The sequence below is a fragment of the Dendropsophus ebraccatus genome, chromosome 2 (genome assembly GCF_027789765.1).
Source record: "Dendropsophus ebraccatus isolate aDenEbr1 chromosome 2, aDenEbr1.pat, whole genome shotgun sequence".
Taxonomy (NCBI): Eukaryota; Metazoa; Chordata; class Amphibia; order Anura; family Hylidae; genus Dendropsophus; species Dendropsophus ebraccatus.
Genome location: NC_091455.1, coordinates 122,602,490 through 122,629,464, shown reverse-complemented (window position 1 = coordinate 122,629,464; position 26,975 = coordinate 122,602,490). Strand labels below are relative to the sequence as shown.

Below are 26,975 nucleotides of genomic sequence, written 5' to 3'. Positions count from 1 at the left end.
TAGATAGATAGATAGATAGATAGATAGATAGATAGATAGATAGATAGAAGATAGATAGATAGGAGATAGATAGATAGATAGATAGATAGATAGATAGATAGGAGATAGATAGAAGATAGATAGATAGATAGATAGATAGATAGATAGATAGATAGATAGGAGATAGATAGATAGATAGATAGATAGATAGATAGATAGATAGATAGATAGGAGATAGATAGAAGATAGATAGATAGATAGATAGATAGATAGATAGATAGATAGAAGATAGATAGATAGATAGATAGATAGATAGATAGATAGGAGATAGATAGAAGATAGATAGATAGATAGATAGATAGATGGATAGATAGATAGATAGATAGATAGATAGATAGGAGATAGATAGATAGATAGATAGATAGATAGATAGATAGGAGATAGATAGATAGGAGATAGATAGGAGATGGATAGATAGATAGATAGATAGATAGATAGATAGATAGATAGATAGATAGATAGATAGATAGGAGATAGATAGGAGATAGATAGATAGATAGATAGATAGATAGATAGATAGATAGATAGATAGGAGAGATAAGGCAGCCCGGAGCCGCTCCGGTGCCGGTAATAGACTGCCGTACGCTGTCACGGGAATTAGCCGCGTTAATTTCCCGCACCTCGCAGCCGCCTGGATATCTCCGGCTGTAAATGAGCAGGACAACTGTTGTGATTTTTCTCTCGTGTTGAATGTTCCGAGGTGATTAAATTTGCCTTGTTGAGCCTTGTAAAAACCTGACTTAATCATGTAAACTTCTGTGTAAGCAAAATAGACGAAACTTCAAAGGGTCAGAGCGCCTTCAGGGATTTGTGCTGAGACGCCAGCAAGAGATACTAATCTGCCTGGTGGCTTGTGCTCTATGAGCCCCAGTCATGGCTACCAGCAGGTCTCCTTGGCTGGCCGGCTAGTGGCCTCATCCCCTCCCATAGGATGGAGCAGCTCAGGACTTCCATGCCAGGGACCGTGCTGGCCCACCGTGCTGTAACGCGAGCCAATGACGGGGCAGCAGGAGAGGGGAGATCTTATCACCCACATTCCACTCCCAATCCACTTCTCTCCTTGTTTACTCGCAGTTAGTCAAAGCTACATTAACATTCCATGCAGGACCAATCCACCCAATCTGCTCTTTATTCACTCTGCTCCCAACTACTACTGCTGCCTGCCAGGGTCGCTGCTTGCCTCTATGGGGATATCGTGTTCTGCTGCACAGCATGACACACATGTAATGTGGATGGGAGAAGAGGAAGAGGAGGCCCAGACTGACTCCACTCGTGTCTAATGGCGAGATGATTAGTGCTAATGAGAGCCCCCTGCAGTACTGAGCCCTGCTGGCCAGCCGCTGCTCCTTACTGCCCCCCTTCTCAGGGCTGCTCGTCACTGCTGACTGACCCAGGACAGCAATTAGGACCGTGTATCCTTTATAGGACATTCATATACATTGGGATGGCAGACTAGATGGGGATCGATATAATAGCTACATAGTCCTTCTCCATCCCAGCAATAACTCCAAGCCAAACCGCTCTCCAGCCTTATCTATGCAAACAAAAGAATGTGTGTATAGTAGTGGAGCAGACATGCCTCACATACACTGCGAGTTATTCCATAAGAATACAGGGGATAATAGCTTTACAGATGTATTATTATTATTATTATTATTATTATTATTATTATTATTGTTGTTGTTATTTTATTGCAAAGACTATTCTCTCCTGATAGAGTGACTGAGAGTGAGGAAAGGCAGAGCCCCGGCCAGATCGCAGCTCGTTAACCCTTGCACTGCTTTCCCCCTTGATGTGGTGGTGGGATCTGGGGGGGCTCTTTCCCATTCGTTAGCAATGATTTGTTCCCTTGACCTGTTGCAGCCATGCTCACTGTCTGCGTTTGTGTTGCGACCTCTGTTTCCTTTGATGTGACAAATTGTATATAATGTGCAAACCACTTTGAGTTGTGTGAAAACTGTCACTCCACGATGTCAGAGCTGTCAGGCTGAATTATCCTGTGGGCCAGAGACTGGGGAACCTCCTAATTGCCGATCACAGACTACACGCTGATGCGATCAGAAGGAAATAGACCGATCCCGATCTGTCATCCGACCGATCGGCCAGAAGATCCCATTGGAAGGATGAAGGAGATGCAGAGACTGGGCAGCTCCTTGTATTTTCCTTCGGAGCACTTCCCAATCTCCAGGTCATCCTCACTTACACCTGAGATGTGTGCATTAATAATAAGCCTTTCATTTCTCCTTGTTTTAATGACAACCTTGCCCTTTCTGCAAACAATGGAGCAGTGTATTAGTAGTAGGACAGCCATGGAATTACTCCATTCATATGGCTGATGTGTGAGGATGATATCCATCAGGTCATGCTGCTGCTATGTTACCATGTCCTAAGGTGCTTTCCATACTTGTCATTAGAAGATGACTCCATGTGGGCGCCATTATCACCCAATTACTGCGAATTACAGCTGCACACAATAGAAACACCTTCATTTCCAGCTTTATCTGCTGCTATCTGTCAGCTGCTGCCGCCCAGTATAGGGAGCAGACCCTTGCTTCCTCTTCTCTGGGTCAAAGGTTAAAATTCGGCTTTCTTCAAGCTCTTGATCTACTAGAAAATATGCGATTCTGGATGTCATCTCTCCAGATCTAGAACCTGCTGCTTAATATAATACAGCCCGAGCCCAGCAGCATTAATCACTCTGCGACACTTTGCTAGGGAAACTTTCTATAGAGAAATAAAGTAACCGGGAGGAGGAGAGGAAGAAGTGTAGCTTTTATGGAATTATCTGCGACATTATTCTGTCGGGGGAAAGGGAGAAATAAATCTGCATTACAGCAGAACGACGCAACAATCGCACTCATGCTGGCGATTAATAATGTGTACAGTGTTATACACAAAAGTCAGTGATCACGTCTAACCACATCGTAAACACACACCAAACTTATTACTGCTATTTAGAATTTATAAAATAACAAAAAAAAAATCGGAAGTCACTATAATCATATATTATACATTTAAATAGAATAGCTATCTATCTATCTATCTATTATCTATCTATCTCCTACCTATCTCCTATCTATCTATCTATCTATTATCTATCTATCTATCTCCTATCTATCTATCTATTATCTATCTATCTATCTCCTATCTATCTATCTTCTATCTCCTATCTATCTATCTATTATCTATCAGTCTCCTACCTATCTATCTATCTATCTATCTATCTATCTATCTATCTATGATAAAACCAATGCTTGTGTACACGCATGAGAAAACACTGTGTTATGACACGTAGAAAAGTTAAAGGTTGGCTTAGGACTATGCAGTCAAATTCCTAAACAAGAGCCAAGGGCGGGAAGTGACTTATTATATAAACACATTGTCGAGTTCCTTTTCTTGAGAAAAGAGAAAACAGTGATAGTCATTGTCTGAAGAAAATACAAGTGTCAGTGTGTGAACTAGCAGAGCTCCCAAGGAAGAGGCTGAGGAATTAACCACTAAATCACCACACTCTTCGGAGGTCCCACAGAGAACATTAAAGATAGTAGAGACGAACAATCTCCATTCGGTTTATACATAGGAGTATCGATAGACTACAATCATCTTTATTTTAGTGGTTAGGGAAGTAGAATAAAAGCATATCCGCAAAGCAGTAGACATGCTGCAAAGTGTTTCTTATCATTAGTATTATATGCTTTTATTTGAGGAGTCTTTTACTTATATTAAAAACTGTCTTCTCTTCTCCAGATAAAGTTGGGGGCAACTGGAGATCAGTTTCACACCACCTTCCATGAGTTCTTTTATTGAGATGAAATATAAAGCAGCAGGAAATTGGGAACTGGAAATTATAGACCTTTCTAAAACTGTAGCTTGTGTATTTTTTAGTGATAAACTTACCATAACTAAATATTAAGCCATCATTACTCTATATATTACAATATAGGAAGGTTTTAAATATACATCACTAGTTTCACACACGACACATATATATATATATATATATATATATATATACACACACAACTATATTTACATCTCGTTATCATCATGGTTGATAAGCAAGGCATTAGAGATCACTTTCAAACGCCCTCTGTAACAAGAGCAGAGCAAGAGGCCAGAGATTTTGGCAGCCTAAGAGGCCACTGGAGAGAGATGTGTTTGTCAATATGAGCCGGTGCAGCAATCCTCCACGCTCACACCCGTGGGCCTATCTGAGCTGGCAGATGTTTAGACACGATTTTATAAATTGTTCAATATCAGCCCATAATGAACCCCAACTGACCATTCCAGAGCAGCTAAAAGCTTACAGGATCCCCCCTGCTGGGATCTAATAATGCCCTGACGCTGCAGCCTTATTAATCACCCAATGAAATAGATGAGCCTCTTGAAAAATAAGTGTATGATTGATTAAAGGCCAATGCAAGAAGCTATTATTCTTGTTTTATTACCGTATGCTATATTCACTCAATTTATCTTTACGGGAAACAAATGATTGCTCAGTTTTTGTTCCTGCTAGCAAGCTAGATCACATTAACTGCACCCAGTTATCTGGTGATTTCACTGCATGACATAGACCAACGAGCCCACAGACTGTCAGCACCATTATGCTGCTATGATTGTTATCATCATGTATAGGAAGGTCTGGGGAGAGACCATGAAAACACCTCATTCTTCAGAACTATATATATATATATATATATATATATATATATATATATATATATATATATATGTACCCATGTGAGTGTAGGTGGACAGCAATAGGACTAGAAGACAGCCATTCAGACTAATCTGTGTTTATTTACAATTTAAGATATAAATTATTAAAGAATTCTTGACAATCAAGACAAAAATCATTAACTGTCATCATCTGTTTTCAAATAAAAACCAGGCAGGATTTATTTACAAAAAGGTTTTAAATCTCATTGCAATACAACTTGCATAAATTACTAGAAGCTTTTTTTTTCCATATCATTATAAAAATAAATATCAAATCTTTTTTTTTTTTTTTTTTTTTTTTTTTTTTTTTTTTAGGTTTTCTTTATCCCACATATTAAGTACTCCAGTTCATCCATCATCCCGACATAATAATGTCTATATTGTAAAGATCTCTTTAGAAATAGTTTTTCTTCTCTCCGTCCATTCTTAAACAATAAATTCTATCACACCTAGAAGGATATATATCGTGGCAATGAAGTGATCAAGTCAAGATATCCTGAGAAAACAGATCGTGGGTAAAGTCACAAAATACATTGGAAGGACTATACTATACCAAGGATTTCACATATGTAGACGGGGGCTCTGCTTTGTTATGGGACAAGAAAAGAAATCTGGAGATGGAATAGTGCTCTGTGGCTCTTCCTTTATACAGTGGCACAAGATGTGATCCGGATTTAGATATGTTCTACTTATTAGCTGGGGAGACATCATGGCTTGCTGACTTTTTTTTTCAAAGCAATTGTGACACCTACCTGTGAATCAAGGAAAAAACCACATCACTAAATGTTTTACACAACACTGAGACATCGCTATTTAATTTACTACTATATATCTTAAAACATTTCGTGTGAATATATATATATATATATATATATATATATATATATATATATATTATTATTTTTTTTTAGATATACACATTTTATATGATATTTGTACTTAAATAATTTTTTTGTAATATATATATATACACGACGGTATGCATGTGTACAACTTAAAACATCACACACACACACACACACACACATATATGTATATATATATAATACAATACAAAATTATCAATGTGCTAATACAATGTTCTATTATAATCAATATTATAAATAAATTATAAAAGTAAAGCTCATATTATTATACTATTTTAAGCTATTATTGACAAAATAAAATAATGATTAATAAAAAAAAGAGCTATGCTAATAAATGCTCTAGAAAAAGGTCATGTAAAATCTGTTATTCAAACCAGAATATAGCAAATAATTTAAAATACACTCTAAATAATAAATACCGTATAAGATTTTTTTCTGAAGGGCTGACAGATAAATTTTCCCCTCCAAGTTTCATTATTTTATGAGGACCGAGATGCCATAAATTTAGAGTGGAAATCCTAGTAGTCAGAGCAGACTTGGGGCTGTAATCAGGGCCACCTAATGAAGCAAGTAATGGCCACTCATAGGTTGTACAATAGGTCTTGGACTTAGTCCCAGATGATCAAGTCAATAGAGAGTGTTTTCACTTACTTGCTGTGTGATTGCACATCTATAGGTATGGTTGTACTCCTACTGTGCACACTTCCGTGGGATCTGTCAAAATATAACCATCAGTTAGTCACAGGACACAGCCAGCTAACTAGATTATATGTTCAATCCTCCTATGAGCTCAATTCACAGTCAGGAGGTTTAGGAGCTACATTAGATACTACGCTTTCAATTAGCAGGAATATTCTCATTTAGATCCATAAAGAGGCATGAAAACAGGCCAAATGTCTCACACAAGGGAGAAATATTGCCTTCATCAAATGTCTTCATACTGTACCATATATATATATATATATATATATTATATATATATATATATATATATACAATTTCCAGCTAAGTGTATGCATTAACCCCTTAAACAATACATTTCTCATCCATAGCCTACATAGCCATGGAGGAACCTACCTTTTTTGGATTCATAGCTGGTGGACCTGTAGCTGTGATCTAGCTGACTGCTGGAGGTCTTTATAGAGTCACTGGTATGTTTGTGCAGAGAGTTACTGTTTAATACCGTTTGACTTAGTCCCTCATTAGAAGTCACTGTGGTTGAGTTATACCTTAGGATTCCTTGGCTCTGGAGAGCATTAAAATTCCCATAGTTCGTGTAGTTAGTATAAAAAGGCGAGGTGTAGTATATATGTCTCCCCAGGATGGAAGAGGAAGGGTAGGCAGAGTTGTGGGATGCAGCTGACGAGGTGGCAGAGGACACAGCAGAAGGCTGGCAGCTCTGGCCCAGGCTTTGGTGTTTGACATCTGAGGTGGCTATCTCTGCCAGGGACCAGAGTTTGGGTTTGCTGGCCTGCGTCTGGGAACTGGGGGATATCCTATTGTCCAGGGTGGATTTGTTGGAATTTTTGGGGCTCCCTTCATGCTGATGATTGAGTAATGGGGCCTCAATGCCTGTCAGAGGTGAAGAGGTCACAGGCTTGACGGGAAGAACTCTGTCGTCGTCTTCAATGTCTTCCTCGTCGTCTTCATCCTCGTATTTGTCCTTGGATTCGGTACCGGACTCACAGAGGTGCTCCCGGGGTCTGCACGGCAACTTCTCCCCGTCGGATTCCGCCGAGCACGAGTGATCAGTCAGTGAGTCCACGTGCAGGCTTATCCCTAGGAACCCCAAAAATAGAGGAGAGATTACACATATACCATGTCCTCTATACAGCTATAATATAGGGTTATCTACACATTCACAGATGGATGATATTGCCTATCAGGTTATGTCTGGCAGTGAAGGAGTTAAGCATGCCCAGGGCCTGCTGGGTAGTAGACAATGAGCTCTCACCTTCATCCTCCGCAGAGGTCTCGTTGTTGTCCTGGATCTTATCTCCCTGCTCTTCTTTGCCCCTTTCTCCATCTCCATCCTCTTCATCCTCGTCCTCGCTTTTATTCCTCGGTGCCCAGGTCATCTTGTTCTCTTTCTTCAGCCTCCTCCGGGCATTGGCAAACCACGTGGAGACCTGGGTGAGGGTCATCTTGGTGATGATGGCCAGCATGATCTTCTCGCCCTTGGTGGGGTAGGGGTTCTTCCTGTGCTCCTGTAACCAGGCCTTCAGGGTGGCCGTAGCGTCCCTGGTTGCGTTTTTTCTGTAGGCCGGGTCATTCAGTTGGTAAGGATAAGCTGGGCTGCCATAGGGATGGTAGCTGATGGCTCCCGTCATGCCAGTCGTGTGTGCATCATAAGGAGACCCCTTTAAACAAATCAGAAAAAAAAAACAATCCATTCAGATCAATGGGAAAAGGAGATTCATGCAATATTCATATTTCTATATTACACAAGAAGCAGCAGAGCCGTAAACTAGTTCGCTGCAATAGTTTTTAACTAAAATGGTATTTTGATTAACCCTATTCCCCTGCTGACTCCTAACGACATCGCAGCTGCCAGAAGCCATTAGGTTCCAGTTAAACACCTCAGCCGTCATCCACACAGCACATGCCTGGCTTTGTATCAATCCTAGCAATAAAAAGAAGAACACATCTCTTTCTACTCCATGCCTTCTTCCTATACATGCTCAGTACACATACAGCGTTTTCCTTGGGAGCTGCTCCATGGAACAATGGACAAGTCACTGATCTAATGCATTGTAAATCCAATTTGCAAATCAGCAGATATGCATGACTTGGAATTGTTCAAATGCTATGCAATTTGCATTTTAATTCGCTCTTTAGCGTTCAAATTGCCTTGATTTAACTCTGAATAATGGCGCAAAGTTAAATCTATCCCTCCAGCAAGTTGGTGATAAGTTTTACACACCCAACACGTCCATTGTCCTGCCAGATTATTACCTTAATGGACTTAAAACACTCAAAGCAAAGTGACAAAAAGAAGACGGAGCTCTGTCCTCCTTCCAGCAAAGTTTACCCAGACACTGGGAGCTCCTTCCAGCTTTTGTAAAGGAAACCTGCAATTATTCCTTCAGATATCGATTCCCATTCCCCCTTCCCAGCTTCTGCTAACCGCTCACACATCTACTTTTATTTAGATCATTTACAAATTCCAGGAAAATACAGGAAACGCACAAATGCCAAAAACAACACCAACTGTATAAATCTAGTTCTACCTCAAATAATCACAATGCAACTAATAATAATAATAATGATGATGATGATACAATAATAATATAGTAATGATAATGATAATAATAATAATAATAATAATAATAATAATAATAATATAGTAATGATAATGATAATAATAATAATAATAACAACTGTATAAATCCAGCTATACCTAAAAAAAAAACTCACAATGCAACTAATAATAATAAAAATCTATAATGGAGCGATGTAGTTCTATAGTGTACTGCTGATTGATGGACAGATAACATGTACATTGAATACTGATGACATCTGTACAAGCTGGTGACCTAATATAATACAAGAATGGGGAAGAAGAGGCGTCATTGTTGTATGTAATAAACAATATAATGTGGTGGCACAATCAATAAATAATAATAATGTGGCAGTGATGGCAGAGGTATAATGACCCCTCCAATGTGGCACAATGTAGATGAGGGGGACAGAAAGGGTGGGGGCACAAGGTGTTGGTAAACTTATTGAAGTCGTGCTATTAAAAGTTGTGTGGAGAGGGAAGAAGCGCAGTGTGGCCGCACAGTGTGCACACCTAGCAGCATGTGTACTCACCATGTAGGACGGGAATCCGGCGGGGTCGCTGGAATACTGCAGGGGGCTGCTGAAGCCCGTGGCCGCCTGGGCGCTGAAGGCAGCGGATCCCGGGTAAGGGCTGAAGGCAGAGCCCGAGGAGGAGCGGGCCAGCTCGTCACTCCGGGGGGCGGCCAGCGCGGAGGCCCCATAAGCCGGGCAGGAGTAGAGCGCCAGGGAGCCGGGGGGCTGGTAGAGGTAACCCTGAGGATAGGACATGGCAGCTCTGCCTGCTGCTGCTGCTGATCACTGGGGCTCAGTGAGGGTAAAGGAGGGAGGGGGGCGAGGTCAGTACACACTCGTATTCTCTGTAATCAGCTGTGCCTGCTCTCTTCTGTCCTGAGTCAGGCAGAGAAATAAAAGTGTCCTGCCTCCTCCCCTCCCCTCCAGCAGCTGCAGCAGCAGCAGCAGATCAGATCATCTACACGGACGATCCAATCACTGGAGTGGCCGCGATCTAGACGAGAAGCCGATCATCAAGTACAGCACAGTGCTCTAGGTGATCAGGAAAGTGCTGGCTGCTGCATATGGAGCTCCCCCAGAGCCAGCAGTCAGCAGCAGCAGCAAGAGGAGGAGGGACGGTACACTGTGGGAACTGAGGAGACGAGGGCAGAAGCAGCGCTCCACTTTACTCAGCCACATTGGAAAGCAGAGCTGTCCATCACCGGCGTGTCATCTGCATATCCAGGGGAACCCGCCTCCCCCTCCCACCCAGCCAGAGGAGGGACCTGGCTAATGTAAGTAATCCTCACTCTCCATTACACATTCTGCACTGGGAAACAATAAATGGCAGCTTCACCTAGTCACATGCAGATCCAGCTGGAATTATGCAGGTGTCATTTTGGAAGGTATATACAGTATATGTATGTATATATATATATATATATATATATATATATATATACACACACTTTGCATCTCTTTGTGGGATCAGAAGCTTTGTAAAGTTTCCAATATGTCATAAGAAATACAAATGTGGACAACTAATACACTGTTCTTCAAATCTGCCACCTTGCGCTTTTTTTTAAGCCTTGTGAACAATGTCTATCCATATGTTTCCATTCTGCAGAGCACATGCCCTAACCTGACCTCACTTCTCCAAGAAATGGCCAGAGAAGGCACATCCATTCCCCTTTGTTGTAGCATGGCAGGGAGGAGGCATGTCAAGTGCTAATGAATATATTGATATCTTTCTATAGGTGTGTGGTTCCTCCACCAGCAGAGCCCACTCCGAGCCTAATATATAGGAAGGGATTTCTTTTCTCCAGAGAACGATCTGTGATTTGGCCTGTAGGAGGCGCACTCCTCCAGAATAACAGAAGCCTAGGTGTTGGAAATGCCTCTCGTGCTGTAGGAATAGCTGCAGACTGCAGGAGGAAAGTGTCCCCATGTAATGCAATGAGAAGAACAATTCCCCAGTAGCATGACCGTCTGCAGTCACCTGTCTAATGTTCATCATTACCTAAATGTTATCAAATCAGACTGTATAGCCTGTAAGGAATAATCAATAGCTGGCTCCAGTATGGGAATAAAAGAGTCGTCTTTGTCTCCGACTTTAATCATATACTTTCCTTAGCCTTAAAGCCTCAGACACTTGATTGAGACAGTGAAATCAATTGCACAGAAGAAAATTAGCATAGAGCCTTGCTTCCATTAACAGTAAGGGAGACTCCAGAAATGACACATCCTTCTTTTCTTCTTATACAATAAGGATTATTCCACAGAGCACAAAAGGCAAGTACATTCATTTACATGGCTTCTAGTTTTCTAGCTGTAAGTAGTAACATTAGGTCAGTGACTGGTTGCCTCTGGATGGATGCTAGATGAGACATTCGGATGCCTTCATTGAAATAGAATGAGACAGACGAGTGTACATGTTTAACTCTGCTAGGTCTTCTGCAGAACTCTTTAATATTTGCATGCCAAACTTCCCCAGCAGTAATGGGAGTCTGTAAAAAATAGGTCACAATATGTGCGATATTATAACTAGTGAATTAATGCAAAACAGAAGCCGGGCTGGAAATATCCTGCGTAGAGTTACAGATCTTTGAAGTGACTTAAACTGATTTTGGATGAAAAAAAAAGGAATTTAGGTTATGAATAAATATTATGCATTTTGCATAAAAAGAAGCAAAAGGAAATAAAATATCATATATATATATATATATATATATATATATATATATATATATATATATATATATATATATAATATATATATATATATATATATATATATATATATATATATATACAATAGTTATACACACACGCGCTATAATTCATTTTACATTTTTACATTTGTATCACTTATAATATTTATTTGAGTGGCTGTTATTAAATGTGCAGAAGAAATCTACAAGATTTTCCAGCATTTTATAAATAGTATTTTAATATTTCCAATGTTTAAAATATCCTTCCATTATTTGCTGGATTATCTTTTAGTTTTTCTATTTCTATTTGTCATGTTTCTGTCTTCTTTTCCCCGACAATATCGCCTATTTATTTCCTATGCAGATGAGAAGGTTACATGGCGCTAATTCCTTGTAGTATTAAATAAAGCGGTGGGGCTGGCTATCAGGATGGACACAAGAGGAGGTTAGGGAACAATTCATGCCGGAGATGATTATGAAATGATTACAAGCAGCTTATTATACAAAGTGGACGATATATGCGGTATACATGCGTCTTTTATTAGCGTTATTTATAGTAGCTATAGCGTATCGGCCCCATGCACATGTCCATAGATATTACACATAGAAATAGCGGGCTCACCAGCCGATCGTCTGTCTAGATATCACAAAGTCGATTATTGATATCTACATCCGATGTTTAATGACGATTAAAGAGCTTAATCTCATGTTTTAATGTATTCATAGAAATGTATGATATTAGAAAAAACTACACGCACATGTGCGAATAAATCACCGCAAGAAAGCGCTTTCCACGCCGAGGATTAGCCGCTGCAATACCCGATCTGTGGGATAGAGGGCGCTGCAGCAATGGCTTTCGCCTGTTTTCTGAGAAACCTGGCAGGATGGATTAACAATTTTACTATCTCGCAGTTATAATGATTAGCCCCGTCCAGTCCTATACCGATGACTAGGAATCATCACATTTATTCCATAAGCTGTTAGTAATATACAGGGGACCTGTTTTTATGTTATATGACAACATCTATTTAGAAGATTTATCACTTGCATAAATAAATCGCCAAATTGTGTTTAAAGTTTTTTTTAATTCAATAATATAAAATAATATGACTACTTTTTATACAAATTGTGATACAAAGGTAATAAATTAACATGGAAAATAACAAACATATTCCTAATACACATTATAAGAATTACCATAATATGTCAGTGGAGCACTACAAGTCGCATGAGATTAATACAAACTATTCTTAGGCATGATGATTTCTTTGTCTATGATCAGGGTGAAAAGAGGTAACAGAGACCTGTCAGTAGGTCAGACTCTAAGCAGTATAGGTGGGGATCAATCCCTTCTATTATTAGGGGAGATAATATATGAATTCGTTTCACTTTAAAAAAAATAGATACATTATCATTTATCAATGGACAGGTCTTATTGTCATCCAGCATAACCGGTGGGAAGTTTACAAAAAAAAAAACCTATAGAGACAGCTGCTTGCAGTGAGTTCTCTTTTCAGCACTTTTGACACTAGAGTGCACCTGTTGCAAAGAGACTCCTCCAGAGACCTGCTTTCCTTCCCGGAGTCCCCCAGCATCCTGGGCTTGTACTGCTGCTGGAAGCCCACACCATAACCACTCTGTTTAATTACAGAAATCAAGAACATCAGAAGGAATGTGGAAGGTGCAGCGTCAGCACCGAGGAGCTTACTCCCCCTGTATACAGAGCTGCAGCATTGGGGTACACTTCTTTCTGCTACTATTGTTTGGACTTAATGAAAGGAACACATTAGAATGCTGGCAAATGCTGGAGTAAATATTACATATTGCCATGGCTATGCTATGAAGGAAATGAGCCTTTACTTCTGGAAGACAAAGATGCTTGCTTACAATTATTAGGCTTCTTTCCATATTTTTATTGCTACTATAGTAGTTCTATACTCCGAGATATTAAAACGATTGTAAAATCCACCCATCTGTAAAGTGGGAATATTTTATTAGTTTAATACAAAAATGAGATGAGTATATATTCATTTGCCTTAGTGTTATATACAATACAATGTGTACATTTCTTTATGGATAAATCATACAGAAAGCTACAATTCAGAAAGGTCCTTCTCACACACATAAATACTTTGTATATGAAAATACAATCACCTAGTCAATAATTAAAATAATCAATAAAGCTAAGCTGATTTACACATACATGATCAAGAGCATTACCCAAGAGATTGCCAGGAGACAGACCCTTTATTATAAGATGATGATGATGATGATGAATTTTATAATTTTTCTAATAATATAATTATTGCTTTGACAAGTTTGATATTTATCAGTTTCCCCTGAAACCTGCTATCTATCTATCTACTATCTATCTATCTATCTATCTATCTATCTATCTATCTATCTATCTATCTATCTCCTATCTATCTATCTATCTATCTATCTATCATCTATCTATTATCTATCTATCATCTATCTATCATCTATCTATCTATCTATCTATCTATCTATCTATCTATCTATTATCTATCTATCATCTATCTATCTATCTATCTATCTATCTATCTATCTATCTATTATCTATCTCCTATCTATCTATCTCCTATCTATCTGTCTATCTATCTATCTATCTATCTATCTATCTATCTATCTATCTGTCTATTATCTATCTATCTATCTATTATCTATCTATCTATCTATCTTCTATCTATCTATCTCTCTTATCTATCTATTTCTCTCTCTATTTATATTTATATTTATATTTATGAATATTATGTTCAAATAATGTCCACCCCCCAAAAAAAAAAAACATTTATTTACATCTCAAAAAGTAACCCCCCCCCCCCAAAAAAAAAAGCAAAAACAAAACCCTTATAGTTTCTTTGTGGTGTGTTTGAACAGTTGACCAAAAACAGCTGTTTAAAAAAATTATTCTATTCCTTAAAAACAAAAACAAAAAAGCAAAGAAAAAAACAAAAAACAGTGCAATATAAGATGGCCATATTTGATATGTCATTTATCTGGCAACTTTCCTGCTAACTTCCCCTTAAATTTGTATGTTCAAGCATGCAGTACATATTTATTTAAGTAGAGAGAGGGATAAGCTGTTGTACACCTCTGACAGTACTTATCTCTAGGAGAAACAAAGGTTTGGGGTTGTTCCCATACATCTTTAACCAATTATGCTAAAATCAACAGTTTCAGCTAACATTTATCCAATGTGTATGGTCAGCTTTAGAATAGGGCAACAAAAGGTGTTGTCTCCACAAAATTTTTTCTTAAAGGGGTTGTTTATTTATTTATTTTTTAGTTGATCCTCATTGGTCTGATTTTTCTTTATTCTCTCAGAAATCATCGTTATGAACTGTTAAAGTTGTGTCTGACTAAAGATTTTTCCGGCAGAAAATTTTGTATAGGTTTACTTGTACATTTCATAACTTATCGACTTGTCCTTATTGCACATAAGACTTACAAACAGCTGCACAAATTGTATAACATTTGTGTTCTTCCAGATACACTGTTTCCACACCGGTTGGATATATTGTAAATCGTGTGCAGCAGATTTGCTTGTGAGGAATATGCAGCATATTATAGTACCAGCAATGTAAATGAGATTTTATTAAATTTCTATTCTGCGGAAACAAATCAGCACAAACTCTGAGCCAGAAATTAGTACAGTGTATGGATTTTTTATTTATACAGTAGATCTGTGGTGGATTGTGGTTTTTCCCTATGCAAAAATGCTGCAGATTCCAGAGGCCTAGCTAGTGGTTTAGCATGGGAATCACAGTCAATAGTAGACTATATGGACACCATGACACTTTTATTCATTACCACTGCATTCCCCATATAGTAATAGGCTCCTCTGTGCACCCCCTGTATAGTAATACCCCTTTCTGTTCAGCAACCATTTAGTAATAGCCCTCTCTGTGCAGCCCATGCATAGTCTGTGCAGCTACTGTATAGTTATAGCCCCCTCTTCCAAGCACCTGTATAGTAATAGGCCCCTCATTCACCTGTCACATCAATCCCCTGCTGCTTTTCCTCTGACGTGTGGTCTCCTCCCTTCCATTGCATGTAGTAACCTATAGAGATGCTGCATGTGCTGGAAGTACCCAGCAGCCTGTCAGTGTTCCTCATTCAATAGTGCATGCATCTTAAAGTGGATCTATCAGCAGGTTAGACAAATGAAACCTGCTAAAAGCCCCCTATTGCGTAGGAGATGCAGAGGATGCAGGTATGTGTCTTACCTTCATCCTCAGCGCCGTTCACAAGCAGTTAGTTGTTTACTCCTCGGTCCAGTAAGACCAATTGGAGCACTGGGGCACTGTTAGGAGCACTACCCTGCCCCCATAGTGCCGATCCACCCCATCTAATGATAATCAATGGAGCAGGCCAGATGGGGGTGGGGCAATGCTCCTAATAGTCTTACTGGACCAAGAAGTAAATGACTGAGTTCATAGGAATGGTGTGGAGGATGAAGGTAAAAGGCATACCTGCATCCTTGGCATCTCCTGCACAATAGGGAGCTATTAGCAGGTTAGAATACTCTAACCTGCTGATAGTCCCCCTTTTAAGGCACACACACAGTTGAATTGTGCCCTCACTCAGGAATCTGGAAAAGGTTTCCCGGATTGCCAGGATAGCTCTGCAGCAGAGTTGCAAAACCGTCAGGGCCCACTGAAGGATTCTCCGGTCCTCTAGTTTGGCAGACCAGTGAATCCCACCCCTCACAGTGGGCCCCTAGCACAGGTAGGCTACATAGGTAGCTATGCTTCTAGTGGATCCACAGCATTTCCAGAATTGTAGATTTAAAATGTTTTAGATTAACATTTCTTATGTTTGGAATTCACAAAAAATCCACATGTCCACTCCACTCATGTGAAGAAAGAATATTGTCTGTTTATATAACATTGAAGAACCCGATTGGATAAACCTCATTACTGCACACACCCGCATTAAAAAGACTGCTTTCTTTTATCATTATGTTATACAGAATGACAGGCTCATTGTGTCTGTGCTTTTATTTTTTTTCCATACAGATGTGTCACATGGAGCTTGAAAGGGGAAGGGCTTTGCAGCTCCGGTTTATTTTTTCCTTATTTTGCACTTGGAGGTGTAAGTGAGACTCCAAAGTGTCAGCAGAAATGTCTGTGCGACGTCAAAGAAAGGTAGGAATTGCTCAGGGTCATGTAACTGGGCTCTGCACTTGTGTTTGGTGAATGGTAGTAGGTTCATGTGATCGAAGGGTAAATTACCAGGAATGTCATCTTTACTAATGAGAGCAGTCATGATCTTTATATCTGTACAAAGTTACTTACTGGATGATTTCTATTACTTAGGTTTTTAGTTGTAAAGTGGGTAATGTTAAAAAAAATCTTCAATATTCAGTACACCCTACAATTATAGTAATAACAATATCTAATTTTTTTTAAGGAAACATTCTCTCCTTGCAGTGTGAAACCCGCCGTCAGATCACCCTGACTGCTTCCCTAATGTTTGGGTAAAGTGCTGATTCAACACTGTGCCCGACTGCTTGGTGAACTGTGCAGCGACTGATAGCTGCACAGTCCTTTTCCTTCTCCTGCAGTGCACCGACCGGTGAGAATATTTCCAGGCATGAGAGGAATTTGGTTGTGATGTGCATCACCTCCAGATTTCTACATATAAAGCTCCACAGGAAAATCACCAAGAACAGAACTGAAGGATCTGCAGGATGATGTCACAGTCATGCAGGGGCAAATTCACTTTACCATAGACCCCAGGCTGTTCACCGAACCTGCCTCCCCCCCCCCCCTACTGTAACTATGGCAGCACTAGCTTGGTGTCCATAGTACAGAACATGATTTGAGCAAAATCGAGATAAAAAGCAGCAAATCACGGCAGAACTGTAGCCAGGGACAATACACCACTGAATGTATAAGTCTGTTTAGGTGACCATGGACTCCCCAGGAGCTCAGAGTCCCGGGCTACCGCCCGAAAGGGATCTGTAATCATGCACTACTGCAGTCATGTAATTATTCACATGACTTCGAGAAGGGCTCCCTGTATCAAATGTGTGTGTACCCAATTTGTATATTTTTTTAAATTTTTAAGTTTTACTTAGTTTGCACAAAAGAATTATTTAAAAAATAATAATAATATTTATTTGTATAGCGCCAACAGATTCCACAGCGCAAAAACTTTTATTGCATAACCATATTCTGAAAGCCATAGCATTATTGCATTTATAAGCATTTGTGTCATGCTTGTTTTTTGCAGGATGAGTTATAGCTCTTATTTGTACTCTTTGTGCAGTTCGTGCAACCTTTTGGTAATTCTTGTTCCATTTTGAAGGGAAGGGGACCGAAAAAAAATCAACAATTCTGGCTTTTTTTTTTTTGCCATTCCCCATTTGGGATTAATAACATAATTGTTTAATAGTATAGGCCAATACAAATGCAGCAATACTTATTACGTAGCTATGTTTCTTTTTATATATTTTTTTCTCACTTTTCACTAATAAAGGGTTTTATTTTATTTTTTAATTTTGTCCAAAATATATTTTCTTCCCCTGAAGAGAATTTGAAGCTGCGATGCAGGCTTGCCCTCACTGGATCCGTACCATGGCAACCATCGACAACCCCACAATTGCATGGATTATTAGGAATCCCCCTCCCTGTCTACCATGTAAGTGCTTCGATTGCTACTGGCTAGGACATCTACAGGATTAAACTGCAGAGACCAGCACCAGTGTCAGTTATAGGTGCACTCCCACTAGCGTTCGGATGGACTCTGGTTCTGAGCCCACCTGATTGCAAGGATGTACATGTACATCATGGAATACCAATAACATGGTTTCTATAATGCACATCTATGTCCAGGAGAAGAAAGGAGTTCATTTCTGTAAAACACCTAAAGACTCAACAAACCTCTTAAATGTTATTTTGAATACTTTGTTGGTGCAGTTTTTAAAATGGGGTGATTCATGTCGGTTAGTAACATAGAGATCCCTCAAATCCACTTCAAATCCGAACCGATCAGTAACAAAAATCTGATTTAGAAATTTACTTTAAAATAAGAAAATTGCTTGCTAAACTTATAAACCTTTTTTAAATGTCCCACATGCACAGGCTTTGGTGACACAACGTTTTTTTTTTTTTTTTTTAAGTAAAGAACGGACGCTGATTGCAATGGAATCAGTGTCCATTCTTTACTGCAGGGGCAGCATTGCAATAAAGTCAATGCAATGCTGTCCGCTTTGTCACATATCATTATTTTAACACCCGTTCTTTAGAATGAGTGTTAAAATAATGTACAAGCCTATTATTTCAGGACACTGTTCAATGAAAAGTGTCCAGAAATTATAGCTGCTCACACAATGCAAAGTGAAGCCGTGGCCGCACTTTGCATTGAAGTGAATAGTTAATTGATTTGCGTTTACACCTGACGGTGCCGCAAATCAATTGTAAAAACAGAACGTTTCTGCAGCTGATACAGAGGTATCGCCTGCAGGAATGTGCTAAATGCAGCCTGGTGGCCGACAGTTTAACAGCGTCTGTTGCTATGCAACGGATGCTGTTAAACAAAATGTGAACATAGCCATAAAAGGGTATATACCAAATGATGTGAACATAAAGAAGACATATGGTAAATGTGAACTATTTATATATTTATGTAACATTACTTTTTTAACGGTCGGTATTAGATACTCAAAACAACGGCTGTTATTTTGAGTATCAAATAATGGCTGTGGTTTAGCATGTTTCAGCTGCCGTCATTGTAATGACCGCTGCAGAAACATTATTCTCGTTTAAGCGGACTGATGGCCCTTTTGGGTGTCTTCATAGGGGTTATCCAGTGCTACAAAAACATGGCCTCTTTCTTTCAGAGACAAGACGACTCTTGTCTCCAGTTCAGGTGCGATTTGCAATTAAGCTCCATTCACTTCACTGGAACTGAGCAGCAAAACCCCACCCAAGCTGGAGACAAGAGTGGTGCTGTCTCTGGAAGAAAGTGTCCATGTTTTTGTAGCGCTGAGTAACTCCTTTAATGGAAAAAGTCCATTGACTTTAATACAAAGGTAATACAAAGAAAAAGAACCTGTATGTGAACCACCTAAAATAATGTCTGTTATTCGTGCAATAATGGCATGCAATAATGACACCAACATTAATTTGAAGTCTGCTGTAAACATCGTTGTTACTTTATACATTGTGTACACCAACAGCCATTGTTTCCATAGACTTCAATATTAATCATTAAAGAATTAACATAACGGCAGTTATTTTAAATTCAAATGGCGTTATTTTACAGTGTATGAACCTGGTCTCAGGCTGACATTGGCTATGTCTTTAAAAGGGTACTCTGAAGATTTTTTTTCCGCAAATAAACTGCTGTCAGTAAGTTATACAGATTTTTAAATTACTTCTGTTCAAAAATTCAAAGCCTTTAAGTAATTATCAGCTGCTGTTTGTCCTGAAGAAAGTGGTGCATAAAGTCTGGCTTTCTGCTGCCACCTCTGTCTGTCACAGGAACCGTCCAAAGCAGGAGAGGTTTTCTATGGGCATTTGCTGCTGCTCTGGAAAATTCCTGTCATGGACAGAGGTGGCAGCAGAGAGCACTGTGTCAGACAAAGGAAAGGAGACTCTGCTTCTTGCAGGACATACAGCAGCTGTTAAGATTTCAAAGCCTTGAAATTTTTAGCCTGAAGTAATTTACCAATCTCTATAACCTTTTAATTAAAAACTTGCAATAGGTTTCAGTATGCATATCAGACTCCGTGAAATGCAATTTGCAATCTGTTCCTAGTTTTAGATAAGGTTGGAATTAGAATAAGGCTATGTTCACACAACGTTTTTTCAGCTCCATTTAAAATGACGTTCGTCATTTTGAGTCTAAAATAACGGAGTTCATTTAGAGTATGTTCACACCTCGTTGTCGGTCCCACGTCGGGCTGCACGTCAGGAATCAGTGAAAAAAGGATGCGGACATGCAGCCCGACGTGCGGCCGACGTCCACATGACAGCCACATTGACTTAAATGAGCAGGACGGAGTCATTATATGACTGTGTTCTGCTCATTTGCGGGACGTACACGGCTTTTGTGCAGGACTCAAAAGCGTAGTCGACCACGCTTTTGAGTCCTGCTCAAAAGCTGTGTACGTCCCGCAAATGAGCAGAACACAGTCACATAATTACTCTGTCCTGCTCATTTAAGTCAATGTGGCTGTCATGTGGCCGCCTGCTGCACGTTGGGCTGCATGTCCGCATCCTTTTTTCACTGATTCCTGTCGTGCAGCCCAGCGTGGGACCGAAAACGAGTTGTGAACATACCCTTAGCTGTCTGGCCTTCCTTTAGTGCAATGACTGTTGTTGTTACATTATTCTAGTTTAGCTGGACTAATTGGCCTTTGGGTATGTCTTAATTAAAAAGTCCATTGAATTTAATAGTACAAATTAAGAAACGGTAAAAAAAGTAAAAATGTGTGTGAACAACTAATAAAAAATGTCCATTGTTTGCAAAAGACGTCCAAAAATAATTGTCATGATCATTATCTTGCAGCAATAATAGACATTGTTTTAAATAGCAAAAGCGGACACCTTTTCTCTATTTTTTAGGCTGTTGTGTGAACATATCCTAAAAGGATACTAAAATGCATTTGCTTTCAAAAGAACCAAGGAACCTATGTAGTCAGGCAGGAAGTGATGGGAGAGGCTGCCAGTAAAGAAGCAGCACAGTGACAGAGGAGAGATTAAATAGGTATTAATATTATATTGATCAATGCAAAACATGGCAAATATTCCTTATAATTAATGAACAAATAATTATTCATCAGGCTAAGTCCAGAAGAGGCAGAATCATTTAACTTTATTTCTAAGCTTTTGTTGTGTAGAAAGTAACTGAACATATTGTAGTTTCTGTCTAACATTATGTAGGTATGCTGTCACCATAGGATTCTGTGTTTATGCTTACTACTGTTATTGTATTCTCCTCTGAACTTTGTGCTCCACTGTGCAGTGTTCTTATATTGTCATGAGTCTTGATTTCTACTGTGTGTACCATAATCAATAAGCATAATTCACATATTTGTTTACATCTGAAAATCATAATTCTTCAATGAACTATCATTTTCATTCTCCCTAGCCTGATGGCATGGTCTTCTATAAAAAAAATAGTATCAATAGACTTGTTAATAAACATTGCTGATTTCCTTTGATCTGCTGCCTTTGGTTTCTTGTGCTTTTCTAGGTAAGGGAAACTATTGAGAACTCTTCCAAACACAAATTTGGGAGACAGATGTGGGAAAGAAAAAAAAATTTGGTCAGGTATGTATATTAACACTCATTATTTTTGGCCTCTAGGTTTAATATATATATATATATATATATATATATATATATATATATATATATATATATATTAGGACTTCACAGTGTTACTGTCCATTAAAAAACTTTTGACATGTCATAGAGAAATGTCAAAAGTTTTTATTGGTCAGGGTCTGGGTGTTCAGATGTCCATGATCATCAGATAGAGCTGGGAGAAGAGAGCAGAAGTGTGCTTCACTTCCTGTCTTGCTGCATGAGTCTGGCTCCACTGTAAGGGCCCTATTACATGGCCCTATTACATTCTGTAAGAAAGTGCAGATCTCCTAGATCTTCACTTGCTTACTGAGACCATATATTGTTAGCAATATCCATGCAGTCCTTGTAAAAAAAAAACCCTCCTATATATCTCTCCATGCTCCCTGACATCCTGCTAGCTTCAGCCTTCTCCCGGCACTATGTAAAGTCACAGGACACTCACCGGGACAGTGCCGTGGTGCCGTGGCTCAATGACCTGTTACTTCAGGCAGTGCCAGGATCGGGCCGAAGCTAGCAGGACATCAGGGAGCATAGCTGATTATCACTTTGTGTAATAGGGCCCTTAGTCCGTGAAGCCAATTTCCTGCAGTGGGAAGAAAAAGGCAGTGAGCGAGAGAGAACCATAGCAAAGAACCATAGCAAGAGGAGGAAGAGTATGATAGTGGTCGAGATGAGCGAGTACAAACTGGGAGGTGGTGAGTAAAAGGTCAGTCCAAAGAATAGCACTTGAATTATTCTTTCCAATAACTATGTAATGTACTGGGACAATCTATACAGCAGAAGGAATATATACAAGAGGTCAGACAATAAAGTAAAGGTTCCCATACACTTTATACATAAGATAATACACTTATGTCAGTGTAAAGTGTATGGGACCGGTGGAGATAGGGTTAGGCATGATAGAATTTCACTGCCCAACCACTTTTCCCTTGGTAAGATAGGCTGCCTTTAGACTAGAGCTGTCTGGTTGCAGTTTAGCCTTTACTATGGAGAACATAGGAACATTTGTCTGTGCTGAACATTCATGCGTATGGGGAGGAAAGGGAAGATGTCCGCTTAAAATAGTTGAACGTGTATGGCCCCTTCGGCACACTCTTTAACATAATCAATATTGCATATGAAGAAACAGTAGAAGACTGGACTCACCAACTCATGAATCCAATGCACAACAAATGATTGGATTAATGAATCCATCTTCTATTGTTTCTTCATATGCAATAAGGTTGGAATACTGGTTAGAGGAGTATTTCGGCCAGGTTATATGTTTGAAAGATGAGGTAATGAAAAACAGAGGAGATAAGGAGATGTTCTGGAAAAGAAAGAAGGCACAAGAATATGTTATGCTATGTTCACCCAACATTAAACAAGTTAAACTCACCCCTGTGCCTCCATAGTACCACTCCCGGGTCATGCTGATGGTTGCCTGTGTCCAGTTATATCACATACCTGACTCTTCTGATGGCAATGTTATGGCTCAACTGAGCTATTGCCTGCTCAGCCAGTCAGTGACTTGGGAGGGACACCAGACGGGATTGGCTGAGTGGGCAATCGATTACTCAGATACATGACATTGCCGCTTGAAGAGCTGCAGGTGGCTGGCGCTACAGGGGATGAGGACAGGTCAGACAGATCTCAGAAAGACTATGGGGGAGATTTATGAAACATGTTGCAAAGTGAAACTGTCTCAGTTGTCTCTAGCAACCAATCAGATTCCACTTTTTATTCCTCACAGACTCTTTGGAAAATGATAGGTGGAATCTGATTGGTTGCTAGGGGCAACAGAGCCAGTTTCACTTTACACCAGTTTGATAAATCTCCCCCATTGTGTAAGTGCAGTTGAGCCTCCTGTTTTTTTTCTTTTTCTGTGCATTAGCCCTCTTTACCTGGTGCTTTTAACTATTATAGCTAATAACTATTGCTCAACCCTGTTAACTGGAATAATGTTTCAGTTCTGGTGACAACAGCTGTAGGCTATGTTCCCACACTGTCTTTTTTTTGGCTGTTTGACGGCGGTCTTTTAGGACGTCTGTCCTTTGAGACAAAATAACGGCTGCTCTTTTATAATGATGGCCACTATTTGTACAGTCAAGGCCATTATTTGGTCTTAATTGACAGACATTCTAAAAGGCATCCGTTTAACCTCTTAAGGACCCATGACGTACCGGTACGCTGGCCCTTTAAACGGGCCTGGTAAAGATGGCTGCTGATTCTATCAGCAGCCATCTCCATGTGTCATGTAGGGGGCAGTTTCCCTGCCCCCCGTGACGGCGATCGCTGTAATTGGCCGATTACTTCTCATCGGCCAATTACAGCGATTTGCTCTGTTTCCGGGACCGGATCCCGGCACATAGCTGTAATTGGTGCTGTCAGAGACAGCACCAATCACAGCAGTGCCCAGACATCACCTGTCCGTGGATCCGGCCCCCCGATTGGCCGTGATTGGCCGGCTGCCGCCAGCCGGCCAATCACGGGCAATCCACACTACTACCCCCATCATCACCTTCTCTGCTTGCTGAGAATCAGCAGCAGCAAAGGTGATGATGGGGGTGGTGAGTCCTGTGCCTCCTCCCCCATGGTGCCTCCTCCTCCTCCTCCTGTGTCCACCCCCCCCACCCCCAACTACCTCCGTTGCAGGGAGATCAGCTAGCTAGCTGATCTCCCTGTTCTGCCTCCTCCTCCTCCTCCCTGGTGGCGGATCGCCTCCTCCCCCTCACCCTCGGGTGCCGGCCGGTGCCGGCTGCGTCCTCCTCTCCCTCTGACGCCTTCCGGTGCCGTCCGGTACCGGCTGTGTCCTCCTCTCTCCTCCTCCGCCGCTCCTATGGGCGATCTCCTCCTCCCTACTTCTGCACCGCTGCCACCACCCCCCCTTCAGTCCTGCCAGCCCCCCCCGCGTCCTGCCACCCTCCCTGCGCCCTGCTAACCCCCCCTGCGTCCAGCCCTGCCATCCCCCCTGCGTCCTGCCACCATCCCCCCTGCGCCCTGCCACCCCCCCTGCGTCCTTCCACCATCCCCCCTGCGCCCTGCCACCCCCCCTGCGTCCTGCCACCATCCCCCCTCAATCCTGCCACCCCCCTGCGCCCTGCCACCCCCCCTGCGCCCTGCCACCCCCCCGTGTCCTGCCACCCCCACGCGTCCTGCCACCCCCCTTGCGTCCTGCCACCATCCCCCCTGCGCCCTGCCATACCCCCTGCGTCCTGCCACACCACCCCCTGCGTCCTGCCACACCACCCCCTGCATCCTACTACCCACCCCTGCGTCATGCCAGCCTTTGCGTCCTGCCACCATCCCCCCTCAATCCTGCCACCCCCCCTGCATCCTGCCACCATCCCCCCTCAGTCCTGCCATCCCCCCTGCGCCCTGCCATCCCCCCTGCGTCCTGCCACACCACTCCCTGCGTCCTGCCACACCACCTCCTGCGTCCTGCCACACCACCCCCTGCGTCCTACTACCCACCCCTGCATCCTGCCAGCCTCTGCGTCTTGCCACCCCACCCCCAGCGTCCTGCCACCCCACCCTCTGCGTCCTACTACCCACCCCTGTGTCCCGACAGCCTCTGCATCCTGTTACCCCACCCCCAGCGTCCTGTCAGCCAGTGTCCTGTCACCCCACCCCCTGCGTCCCGCCAGCCTCTGCGTCCTGCCACCCCGTGTCTTGCCACCCCACCTCCAGCGTCCTGCCACCCCACCCCCTGCATCCTGCTACCCCCTGTGTCCTGCCACCCTCTCCTCCCTCCTCTTACCCTCTTCCCTCCATCCTGCCACCCTCTCCTCCCTCCTCTTACCCTACCCCTCCGTCCTGCCACCCCCTCTTCTCTCGTCTTACCCTCTCCCCTCCTCTGCCACCCTCTTCCCATCCTCTGCCACCCTCTCCTCTCTCCTCTTACCCTCTCCCCTACATCCTGCCACCTTCTCCTCTTACCCTCTCCGCTGCCACCCTCTCCTCTTACCCTCTCTGCTGCCACCCTCTCCTCTTACCCTCTCCGCTGCCACCCTCTCCTCTTACCTTCTCTTCTACCACCCTCTCCTCTTACCCTCTCCGCTGCCACCCTCTCCTCTTACCTTCTCTTCTCTTCTGCCACCCTCTCCCCTCTGTCCTGCCGTCCCTCTCCTGTCACCCTCTCCCCTCCATCCTGCCACCCTCTCCCCTTACCCTCTCCGCTGCCACCCTCAACACACAAATAAAATGTAAAAACAGTACATAAAACACACACTAACACTTACACGTGTAAAAGCATAACACTTACACACCCCCTCTAAGGATGCCTTCACACACACCGTATCCGCTGCGGATTTCACACAATGGATTTGCAGGGAAATCCGCTGCGGATCCAGTGTCAATTTATCCCTATGACAATACTTACATGCAGCGGGAATGACATCCCGCTGCATGTATGTAAGTTAACCCCCCGCTGGCCGGAGCATACATCACCTGTTCCCCACTCCTGCTTGCTTCGGGGGTTCTCAGCTGGACATCCCGCTCAGCCAATCAGTGGCTGTGGCGGGACAGCACACTGATTGGCTGCGCGGGATAAGCAGACGTGGGGATCCCTGAAGCCGGAGCGGGGAGGAGGTGATGTATGCTCCGGCCAGCAGAGGGTTAACTTACATACACACAGCAGAATGTCATTGCCGCTGTGAGTATGTATTCTCATAGGGATGCACTGACACTGGATCCGCAGCGGATGCGGTGTGTGTGAAGGCACCCTAAAGAAAAAAACATAAAAATGGCCACAGGTTGTTCTCGGCTGAGGAGGCATTTGCCTGGATTGCCTCCGATACTGAGACAACCAATGAGGGAGAAGAGGAAGATCCCTAGTTACTTCTTCCTTCCTCTTCTTCCTCATCATCATCATCATCATCATCATTTAGTGATGATAAGCCCCCAATGCGCCGCCCCAGGAAGCCCCAAAAGCCCCCTCAAGTGACCCCACCCCGTACGAGCCACAGATTCCTGAGTTCGTTGGGGTCACTTGTGGGGGGTTTCCTCTGTTTTGGCAGCACGGGGGCTCTGAGAGCCCTTCG

At 41.8% G+C, this 26,975-nt stretch overlaps 1 protein-coding gene and 1 long non-coding RNA gene across 2 annotated transcripts; one reads left to right on the top strand and one right to left on the bottom strand.

Moving 5' to 3' along the window:
- Positions 1-4,915: 4,915 nt before the first annotated feature.
- Positions 4,916-10,078, bottom strand: IRX2 (iroquois homeobox 2). Its single transcript, XM_069960272.1, has 5 exons — positions 9,438-10,078; positions 7,579-7,984; positions 6,702-7,403; positions 6,276-6,338; positions 4,916-5,510 (listed from the first exon to the last, which is right to left on the bottom strand). The coding sequence occupies exons 1-4, from the start codon at positions 9,672-9,674 to the stop codon at positions 6,295-6,297; spliced, it is 1,389 nt and encodes a 462-aa protein (XP_069816373.1). The 5' UTR covers positions 9,675-10,078; the 3' UTR covers positions 4,916-5,510; positions 6,276-6,294.
- A 6,605-nt stretch (positions 10,079-16,683) lies between these two features.
- LOC138784644 (uncharacterized) lies at positions 16,684-21,916 on the top strand. The gene is made up of 3 exons (XR_011361897.1): positions 16,684-16,779; positions 18,168-18,277; positions 21,839-21,916. It is a non-coding gene; the product is annotated as an uncharacterized lncRNA (long non-coding RNA).
- The last annotated feature ends 5,059 nt before the right edge of the window (positions 21,917-26,975 follow it).